We start from the raw sequence: 11424 nt of genomic DNA on the forward strand, positions 1-11424 counted from the left end.
CATTTTTTAATTTGAAGACCCCTTTTTTAAAAAAATAGAAAAATGCAACATGAGAAATGAGAAACCACTGGAAAACTGGTTTTGCTTAGGTTGCATTTCTGGCTATAATCAACTATTAGACTGGGAGTGTAGCCAATAAATATGCATAAAAATGTGAGACATTTGGGAATATCTTATCAATTAAATACACAGATGCTCTTTCCCTATGCATAAGTGCACACAGACATGCCCTCCTCCCTGCAGTCCTGACCTCCGACTACCTTTATCCTGTGGGAAGTCGCCCAGGTGCAAAGGTCAAAGCGTTTGTTTTCCCAGGTTTACTACTTATTTATTCATGACAAAAGAGGAAAGGATGGAGAGACTCTGAGCGTGAGACCTTTGATGTGGAAAAACAAAAGCTCCTTTTTAATCTACCGCCTAATAATGGGACACGCTTGACGAATCCTGAACTCGCACACCGTCTGCTAGTTCGTCTCCGTACTGCTGTTTTCCGTGTATTTGCTTGTTTGTGTGTGTTGTTCAGGCACACATGGATTTTTAACGACGTCCACACGTGTGCAAGATGGGACGAAAAGGAGATAACACGCAACAGATGAAAGTTTGAGGGGGTGGAAAGAGAAAATATTAGTAATCGCTCCATGCTGTTGCTCAATTGCTCTCCCTGAGAAGTATGATTACTTCTTGCAGTGCCCGAGGCGCTGCAGCTGTCCACATGTATTTTATACAACGGCTAGTATTGCATAGTCTTCTCATTGCTATGCAGGAGTTAGCCGGTAGCCAGTTGGCATGTAGTCCTGTCTTTGAGATACACACAGAACTTTCTGAGTTCAAAATTGGCGTCATCAGAGGGACACTCTGTCCTCTATAACCTTGATTCTGTTAAATGTTAATAAAATGAATGCAGGAAGACGCAGAGCAGCTCGAGGTGTCGCCAAGTTGAACCCGTGCTACTGCGGTGACCCAACAGAACACAGTCGATTCATTCATTCATCTTCTACCGCTTTCACGGGAGTCGCTGGAGCCTGTCCCAGCTTGCTATGGGCGGGGGGGGGGTACACCCCGAATGCATCGCCACATGAACATTCAAGCACACACTCGTACGCAAAGGACAATTTGGGGCAGCCAAAACCGGAGAGAACCGACGGGGAGAAGATACAAACTCCACACAGACCCGGTACCTTCAGCGCTAACCACGCCGTGCTGCACAGACGATAGTATTATATGTTTAAATATATGTTTCATTACCTAAATGCAATACAAGAACTATCCACTGTACTTCGAGACGGCAAGTGTGCAAACCAAGAATGTTGAGTGGGGCGCGCTGCAGCACATCCTCCTGCTTGTTTTGTCCCGATTCTTGGGAAACAAGTAGCATGACATCACTGGGGAGGAGGGACCAACACTAAAATAGCCGGGCGTCCCGGTTCCCAGCCGCGAGCCTGGATCCCAGACCAGGTCAAAGTTCAAAATGTGTTTTCACTGCGTCCAATATATCTAATAACTTCAGTCTTTTCTCTTTCCTTCCCTCCCTCTTTCTCCCTTTCTTTCATCATCCGGCTACACCATCCCCAACGCAGACTCTGTGGTCACGGAAGCGAGGTCACAAGCTGCACTCTTGGCAGTCGGCAGTATGCGGAGCTTTTGCAGGTGCAGGGGATTATTGGTGGAGGGATGGAGGGATGGATGGGGCGGGTTGACGGCTTGATAAATAGATGAACAGTCGGCCATACAGATGAGCTTATAGCCAGCAAATCAGAATTTCAGAGGAGAAAACGGAACAGAAAATAAGAATTGACGGGAGAAAAAGAGAACACAAGTTTATTATCGCATTAAAGCGATGCTCGGTACAGTGATCTGCTTTGTCTTGACTTGGCCCGGATGAGTATCAAGGGGGAGATAATACCGGACCGGGAGGGGTTCTTGGGTATGAGCCCCTGCAGCTGTGAGACCTCCTGAGCACTGGGGCCTGAAGAGGAGGAGGAAGGGATATGACACGGGGGGGGGGGGGGGGGGTTATGGTTAGAAAAGTACAAATGATGGATCCGTGCCTTTTATCCAGGTACGATTCATGACGTGTCCCCGACCCGAAATGGAGGTTGTGATTCATGAAAATCTGTGAGCGAATGTTCGTGGAGTCCTGCTAACAGATAAACGAACCACACTCATCATTTTACCTCCTTAGAAGGTTAAAAAGATGTTCAAAAACCAGAATCAAAGGTCAAAGCCGAGAGGAGGAGAGACAGAAACGGTGTAGAGGAGAGGGGGGGGGGGCTCTAGAGAGGCATCGAGTTCGTGTCCCTCATGATGGAGCTGCTGTCCAAGAGGGATCCTCAGGTTTCAGTCACTTCCCCTGACATCGCTCTTCACACTCTCCCTTCCACTCAGACGTAATCTGTTCGACGGTGGAAATGCTCAAGCACGGCGCGTTAAATCGTCCCAAATATCTCCGCCGCCACCTCGAATGAGCTTCACCCCGTTTGAACCGCGGAGGCACAAAACCGGCCAACGAGATTAGCTCATTGTCTGGTTCGGATGCCGTCTTCGTCGCGTCGTTTGGCTCCGACGGACAAATATAGACGCAGCGATTTCAGCGCTCCGTTCTTGAGATTTAATACGTCCCTTTATTGCTGTGGCGATGCTGTAAGACGACTGCAGATACTCGTTCTCGCTGAAGTTCAACCCACCCAAGTAGGGGGGGACACAAATAATGCAAATCCCCTCCGATTATCAGCCGGCTTTAACTCGCAAAATGTAACTGTGGGCTCCACAACTCCGATCCTAATGCCTTCCTGGCCTCGGCTCACTTGCAGTCACATTTCTCCTTGGTGTGGCCCATGAACTGAGAGCAGTTGCTGTTTGTGGCACACACACACACACAGTTTTTTCTAAATGTACACACATTCTGGGGACCCCTCTGCTCATCCAACATCCAGTTTAGAGGGATGGAGGTAGTTGTAGTCTCTACAATACACATAGTGTAGGGTGTGTGTGTGTGTGTGTGTGTGTGGCTTGCAGGGGGGTGGAAGTGTCTAGTTTTAGCAGCCTAATAACGGGGACATCTTGAATGGGGGGGTGCTATCGTATTTATGGGCTAAATGGAGCGTAGCGTCATAGCTAACCACTTACTGCTGCGTATCTGCGGTTGATCTGTTTGATCGATTGGTCGTTTTTGTGTGTGTGTGTGTGTGTGTGTGTGCGTTTGCACTTGTGAAATGTGCGCATGTTTCTTTCGTAGGTGGAATAGCAGCGTTTGGTACCACTCCCTTGGACGTGGTGAAGACCAGGATCATGCTGGCTAAGGTACACACACAAACGCAAGCGTTTTAAACACTGCTGTCAGGTGACGCCTTGCAGGCAGAGAGCTGAGCGAATCTCACCAGCGTCGGCACGCGGGCCGGAGGGAGCACCGGGGACAGTAGTGAGACGTACACACGCATCCGTCAGCCGACCTGGACCGTGGACAATGTTGGGACGGCGTGTTTGTGCGCATGGTTAGTGTTGGAGCGAGGGCTCGTTGCTGCTCCGCAAGAATTTCCATCTTAAGGCTGCTTGTCAGCGAGAAGCGAAGCAGAAGGCCAGCGCCACCCCTCTCCCTGCGTTAGCCCGTCCATTCTGTCCGTCCTCTGGAACTGTCCCCCTCTCCCTCCGCGCGCAGCGGTGTCCCCTCCTTTCTCCCTCCACCTTTTGTCTAACTTTTGGCGTTCCCTTACTGCGTGTCTGGATTCCCTCACTGTGTCTTGTGTGTTCGTGTAAAGGGGAGTGAGTTCAGTTACCCCAATCAAACCCCCCCCACAGACACACACATGGTTCTTGGAGCAAACACAGTGTTCCATTCCTCACCCCTTCATCCTGACTAATGGGATAGTGGAATTCAAACATTCAGATGGACCTGATGTCCCGCGAGAAGCTGAAGGAAAACAGCTCGACGCGGCTTCAAATGCAGGTGCTGCACTTTACTCCAAGCAAAGAGCGTTGACTTCTAGACGAAATCAACGAATTAAATCCAGCCTGTGATTTAAGATGGTTCTTAAACGGGCTTAAAATATAAATGCTTTGAGTGGTGATATGAAACTAACTGTCAGATTTAATCTCTGAAGAGTTTTTATTTTTTACTTTAGTCTCCCTTATGTTTTTAAGGGAGCGGCTCGGTGGCGCAGTGGTCAGCACTGTTGCCTCACAGCGAGATGGTCGCAGGTTCGTCCCCGGCTTGTGGCCATTCTGTGAGGAGTTTGCGTGTTCTCCCCGTGTCTGCGTGGGTTCTCTCCGGGTTCTCCGGCTTCCTCCCACCACCAAAGACATGCAGCCTAGGAGGATTGGTGACACTAAATTGCCCGTAGGTGTGTGTGTGAGTGTGTGTGTGGCTGGTTGTCTGTCTCTGTGTTGCCCTGCGATGAACTGGCGGCTTGTCCAGGGTGTCCCCTGCCTCCCGCCCATTGACTGCTGGGATTGGCTCCAGCTTGGCCCGCAACCCGATAGCGGAATAAGCGGTTAGAAAATGAAAAAAAAAAAAGAAAATGTTTTTAAGGATCAAATATTAAACATCGTTTGTACCAGAGCTTTTATGAATCTAATAAAAGCATCACAGTAATAGAAGCTAAAAGCTGATTTTTTTTATTGATGTCACCTGTTAAACATTTCTTCTTCAATCTTTGGAGTTAAGCAAAAAAAAAAAAAAGCTTAACATGGTGTCTTTAAAAGTTTTATTTTCTGACGGTGTCTTAACACTCACACATGAGAGGGAAAAGTATTGAGACGCAGATTCCAGCAGTTCATTGTGACCAAAAAAGACAATCATCGAGTCCTTGGGATTCATTTTCCAGCAAACAAAAGTTTTAGCTTTCAAAATGCGTTTGAAAGCTAAAACCCGTCAAAACTCCAAATGCTAATGCGAGCTCAAATTTCTCTCTCCATCTGTCTAAAGAAGCCAAAAGGCAATGCACTCCTAAAAAAAAGAAGAAAATCTTGACAGACTCAAGGTTGGTTTTTGCAAACTTGCTGCAGAGCAGGATGACAGGACAGGACAGGGCTGGGCTGGGCTGCTCTGGATCGGTCTGGATCGGTCTGGACCGTTTGGACCGGGCGGAGGAAACGAACTGTGTGTGTGTTGGAACTTGTCACATTGGTTCTGCAGAGCAGACGGTCGGTTCTGTTCTGCGGCTGTCAGGATGAAAGGGAGGTGTTGTTACGGCCTGGCACAGATTGGTGTAGAATCGGGCCGGACGTCCACTGATGGATGTGCAGAGCCCCCTTCCTTCTGGGTCGGGACTCCTGCCACGCTGTGCTGGCAGCGCCGCCGCTAGCCTCCTACTGTACAACACTTCCTCTCTGTCATCGATGGCATCGATGACACGTTCACTGCCCTCCGCTGGAAGCAGCTGCTGCAAAGAGTTGGTCAACTATCAGTTTTCATCACACGTAGGATCGTAAGAAACGCAGTGGAGTCGGCAGAAGTTAGATAAACCTGGAAAACACGAATCCCAAGAAAAGGTTGGGACATTTTGTATCAATCAAAACAGAGTCAATTTGCTTTAAAGTCTAAATAAATAATTCAGGTTCACACAAATACACTTCTTTCTTTATTTTCATTTTTTATTGATATATGTTCCCCCTGAATGTGAGGCCTGGATGTGGCTCACATCCCCATCAGTCATGACATCATCACCAATTAAATCGTTTATTTACAAAAAGTGTTGAAATGCATTTGTACTGTTTTAAACCGACCTGAATATCAACAAATATATTTATTTGTGTATATTTGAATATCCCAACACTTTTAGGATTGGACCTGTGTGTGTGTGTGTGTGTGTGTGTGTGCGTCCATTCCACAGCGGAAAAGGAAAAGAAAACTTGGAGGGGCGAGTCATTTTTGCGCAACAGAAATATCAGGGAGAGAGGGGAGAACCCCCCCCCCCCCAACGTAAAAAAAATCTGTATGTGGGACGTCTTCCTGGAGTCACAAGTTATAGCAGACTCCATACACAGTTTCCTACATGCTCGGCGAGGTGTAGCCATAGATTGACGGTCTTTCAACCCCCCACATCCATGCTGCACCATCCAAACTCACTTAACCCTGGCTGGCCCCCTCCTGCAGAACCCCCACCCCACTCCGCAGCGGTGGATTAAAAACTCTGGCCAGCTAAACTGTATTATGTAAATAACATTTCTAGACTTGAGGGAAACAAGGAGAACTTGTTGAATGTGTCTTTGGGTGGGCAAACGGCTGGGGGGGCACCTTCACCGACACAGCTGCTCAAGATGGAGGGCTGCAGGGAGAAGCTCCGCTAACGAGGCGATCCATCGGTCACCACGCCTCTCTCATTGTCTCTCTCGGCAGGCGGGGTCGACCACGGCGAGGGGCAGCATCCCCCTGGTGCTCCATGACATTTGGAGGAGCCAAGGCCTCACGGGGTGAGTCCCTCCCTCTACCGAAGCTCAACGTCTTCCTCCTCGCCCTTTTTTAAAAGCCTCTTATTTTACATGATTTGATTTGGCTCCGCCTCCCCCCCCCCACGTAGTCGGGTTTGATGATGGACCCTCTCCTCTCGGGGTCTCGGGTGGGAATTCGCCGCCACGGCTGAAAAATGAAACTCATTTAAGCCGTTCCTGCCGGCCAGAGGCACCATTTTATTGATGAAGGTGTTTTATCTGAGTGTTTTAATGCGTTTGTAATGCACGGCGTGTCCGATCGGGTCTAATGGGGGCCTCAGAGGGGGCTGCCAGCGCGGTGATTAATCGGCCTGCTTAGTTAGAATGCAACTCGGCCCAATGCCCAGAGCGTATTTGGTTTGGGACTGGGCCAAACACCAGTGGGACGTCGCTCCGTCTCACAGACGCACATCGGCGTGTTGTTGTTGTTTGTTTGTTTGTTTGCTTTGTGGCGTCGTACACAAACAATCTAATCAGATTTCGGCTTCACGCTTCAATGCGAGCTTGACACTGCGGCATGATCTCGATGAGGTGAGAGCTGGCAGGCCCCCGTGGAAAAGCCTAAATCCTCTCCCAGCTGCACCAGTAACCAAGTAGTTGAACCAGGGGGGGGGGGGGGGGCTTTGATGCCAATCCTCCACGCCCACCCCCTCCCCGACCCTCTGGAGACCACATCGTGCAGCCTAGACAACCGACACGATGAACTCCTCTCTCTCCTGATATTAGTGCACCCGAAGAAACGGAGCAATGACAATGAGAGTGAGACGCAAAGACGAAGAGGAGGGTGTAGAAAGTAAAATGTGCGGCGGGGGGGGGGGTCCCTGTGGCTCCACAGGCCCAGAGGCCTGTTGCTTGCGCTGGAGCATGCCTGATACAAATTGCGGGAGCTTTAAAGCTGCAATTATGGTAATAGGCCCGATTGCAGTGTAGTGAAGCTCTAAAGTGCTTCCATGTGTGTCCCATGCCCCAGAGACCCCCCCCCCCCCCCCTGCAACCTGCGCAGGGAAACATGTCAAGACAGAGACCGAGACGTGCCTCGTGTAAACCGCTCTGGGAGTTTGTGGTTAAAGCCCTGATCGTATTTTTATGGCATCGGGAGTCTCGAGTCGTCGCCCTGAAGAACGCCAGATTAGAGCGTCACCGAAGTGGGCGAGTCGTGCGGCGAGGCAGATGTTTGCTGCTGACTCACCGACGACTCGATGACGAGCAACGCTCTGCGTCTGAGGAGAGCCGGAGCTGCTCTGCTTTAATGTCGAGCCTCTCAGGAGGAGGATTCTAGAGCTGGAGGAGTTCTGAATAACGACCTCGTCCAGGTTCTGAGTCCAGACCCGCTTCAGACCCGGTTTGAGTTTAGAGTCGGCAGAGCAAACTGAGCACGTGCTGCGTCTCCTTCCTGCAGGGGGGGGGGGGGTCTCTTATGATGTCATAATGGGCCTCGAATCGGAATAGTGTAGGACTACAAAGGCGGTGCTTGTTATTTGGGTTCATTCATGGGATGCTCGGTTTATGGGATTTTTTGACAGCGATCCACAGGTTGTCCCAGAAAATCAAGTACCGATAGGACCCCCCCCCCCAATGTGAGGAGTTACAAAAACCACAGTCCTGACTGAGCTCTGATCTATCCAGTTCTTGAAACCTTGAAACTATATTTAGCGGTGATTCCTCAGGAGACGCGATTTACTGACAATAGAGGGATGACGGCTCTGAGCGGCTGCCCGGGCCGTGATGTCAGAGTGAGTCAAAGCCCCCCCCCTCGGGGGGGAGCCGAGGGGAACATTTGAGCACTGGCTCTGCTTCGACATCTCGTGAGGCCACAGGTGGGCCTGATCCCAGACAGGAAATGCAAGCGACCGTCCAATCTTGAGACAAAACAAAGAGCGCTGGGTTTAAAATGAGTTGATCCTTTCCCGCTTCTGGCAGTCTGCCCCCCCCGTGAGGAGGTCGAGAGGACGCCGTCTTTTTGTTGTGTAGCTCCGTCTTTCTTCCCGTCTGAGATCTTTGATTCTGCTTTGGATCCCACGTGATACTCTCGTGTGGGTTTCGCCAGGTTTTTGCCTGGCACCGGCCCCACTGGCCCCCCCGGCTCCGGTTTCAACAGATGCCGATAGAAAGCTGTGCAGAGATGGCAGCAAAACGACCTCTGACTAATGTCTGCGCATTCATTTAGAGCGTTTTGCACGGCTCCGTGTTCACGCAAACACGCTCTCGTGTCTCACGCACTCGCTGACCCGAACACGCGTCAGGGCGAGGGCGTTCGGAGACACGGAGCTGTGTGAGTGGAGATATACAGAAGCAGTGTCCAATCCAGCGAGCTGGCAGGACGGGAAGGTGGCGACGACCTATTATGTGTGCAAACCACAGAAAAAGCAACCGCCTGCTGAAAGGAAGAGAAAATCAATGATGCGTTGCCGTTGTCCAGTCTAAAAGGTTCGCCCTCGCGTGTAGAACGCTTGTCCTTTTGCTGCTGGGACAAATCAAGACGTCTGCTTGGAGACACGTCCCTGCAGGACGGCTGATGTCTCACAGGACTTTCTATTAAAATGGACAGAAACAGAAGTACGACAAGTATTAACGCACACACACACCGAGCAGACGATGAATGAAGACAGGCATTTTGTGTGTGTGGACAGGTTTATGCTCTCTCTCTCTCTCTCTCTCTCCCCGTCCTCTACATCTGTCTCGGATGGGGCCCGTCCGTGTGAGCGCGGGGGTGTATTGGCAGGCGGAAGATGTCGGTACGTAGGCTGCAAGAGAAAGAGAAAACCAGGGATAAAAGGAGAGAGAGAGAGAGCACAGGAAAGGCTAACCAATAGGCGAGACGGAGGGAGTGTGTGTCTCCAAAAAAAAAGTGGACGACGCAGCAAGAAAAGGAGACGGCGGTGAAACCCCCCCCAACAACGGATCCAGCTGAGGGAGGGAGCCATCGCTGGACGGAGAGATGGAGAACTGGATGGATGGACAGCAGAGGGACATGTGTGGATGTCATCAGACCATCAGTCACGGACAAAGAGAGGGGGGGGGGGGGGGGCGGACTCCACGGAGGCCTGAGGGTGGGGGCTTGAGCCTAATCCCAAAAACAGCTGTGTGTATGAGGGTGGGACGGGGGGTGGTTCTGGGGAGGGTGGGGGTCCTCTCTCACGGCTCATCACATCCTGTGACCCCCCCCCCGGCCTCCAGAGGGAGGGGCTAATCACCTACAGAAAGTCTCGATCAATGGAACCGTTACATGATGCCTTCTCTTTTTATTGGTGGCGACATCGGCATGAGCTTCTTGTTGAATTGAACTTTGTCCGTCAGTGTGTGAACAAGCCGGTCTGTTTAATCTGAAATATAATCTGTGAGCACAGTAACATCCAAATACAGTTCCAATAATCTCACTTTAAATGACCCCCCCGCCCCCCTTTCTCCGCAGCCTGTTTGCGGGCTGCGCTCCGAGGGTCACCTCCATCAGTCTGGGTGCGTTCATCTTCCTCGGCACCTATGAGAAGGCCCGCTCCATTTTCCTATAGCGGCGCGTCCCCGACGGTTTACCTGGGCCGAGGTCCGAGGTCCGAGCCGGTGGAGCAGCAGGGATTGCGTGTCTCTATCTGGAAGCAGTCCAGTCGTTGCCTCGACTCGACACATCCAGGCTGTAAAGGTTCTTTATGCATCGAGCGAGCTTCGGCGGCGCCGTCTGAGATTCTTCCTCATTTTACGGGTTAATCCATACTTTTTCTACCTGCTGGAGAGAGATGGTCGCAGCTCGCAGTATTAGAGCACGGCCATTAAAAGATAAATAGAACTACAATTTGACTAGAAAATTACGTGTGATCAAGACCTTGTTATAATGAAGTCAAATAAATGATAAACACTATCGAGCCTCCAGCCTAAACCAGTTTATTCGGAACTGAACGTGTGAAAGAAGTGTGTCAGAGGACCAGGCGTGTTTTCTGACTCGCTCTGTGTGTGTGTGTGTGTGTGTGCGCGTGTGTGTGTGTGGCTGAGCACGTGGTTTTGATTTTGTTCGCCAAGTTCCTGGCAGGACAGAAACTGAGGCCTCAAACTAAAATGAGAGGCACGACTGTCAAGTGGGGGGGGGGGGGGAAATATGGTTTGTTGTGATTACTTTCAAATGAAAATGGAAATATAAAGGGTTCTGATGAAAAGCACTCAGAGAGCCCAGACCTCCGCCAAGCAGCTCATTCCCCTCCTAATTGGATTTACACCGTCCACACGGAGATCTGGATCATCACCAAAAGGTAATAAATTGTTCTCGGTATCTTTATACGCCAACCATGAAAAGTTAAAGTTGATGTGTATTTTTTTTAACTGACTTTAAAACAGTAAATGTAGTTTTCAATGTTAAAATGTAATATTCTTTTCCTGACCCCGTTCTGGATCTGATCCAGACCACATTCTGCATAATGGCTCATATCGGACCCCTTTATGCACTGTAGGAACAATCTCTATAATAATCTCAATCTGGAGCTAATCCAGAGGAAATTTGGTGAGATAGATGATCTTGAAGCTCCATTGACTGCAATGTTACCGGAAAGTTCCAAAGTAATCCAGAATCTCTTCTGGATCATCACCAAACTTTAATCATCTGCTTCTGGTAACATTCCCAACATTTCTTGAAAATTTCATCAAGATCCAGACATAACTTTTTTTTAGTCATCTTGCTAAAAGTCAAACAGACGGATAAACGCTGGCAAAAAAAATATAACCTCCATGGCAGAGGGAATAATGACAGTTTCCATGTGTATTTTTCAAAATAAGAGAGAAATTAAAAGATCAACTAGACTCATCTGATTGGAAGAGAATTGGCTACACGTGCAAGAGTCCGTCAGTCTGTCCCCATATATCCTTCCTGCGGAGGTAAAAGTGAAGCCTGTTTGTGCGTGGAGGGGGGGGGGGGGGTGAGGGGGAGACGGATGGCCCCACAGGTGGGAGTGTTTGTCATGCTGCTTGGGTTGCTGGACAACACTAGTCAGTGTGATTGGTGGAGGCCAGAACCGG

General features: G+C 49.9%; 1 protein-coding gene across 1 annotated transcript in view; it reads left to right on the forward strand.

Annotated features, from left to right (window-relative positions):
- slc25a26 (solute carrier family 25 member 26) overlaps window positions 1–10271 on the forward strand; it is a 32420-nt gene extending 22149 nt beyond the window's left edge. The window contains exons 7-10 of the mRNA XM_068742721.1: window positions 1578–1647; window positions 3236–3300; window positions 6335–6408; window positions 9839–10271. Of these exons, the coding sequence (XP_068598822.1) occupies window positions 1578–1647; window positions 3236–3300; window positions 6335–6408; window positions 9839–9935 (306 nt within the window). The 3' untranslated portion in view covers window positions 9936–10271. The remainder of the gene's footprint in view (window positions 1–1577; window positions 1648–3235; window positions 3301–6334; window positions 6409–9838) is intronic.
- Window positions 10272–11424: the final 1153 nt, after the last annotated feature.

The sequence above is a fragment of the Brachionichthys hirsutus genome, chromosome 8 (assembly GCF_040956055.1).
Source record: "Brachionichthys hirsutus isolate HB-005 chromosome 8, CSIRO-AGI_Bhir_v1, whole genome shotgun sequence".
NCBI lineage: Eukaryota > Metazoa > Chordata > Actinopteri > Lophiiformes > Brachionichthyidae > Brachionichthys > Brachionichthys hirsutus.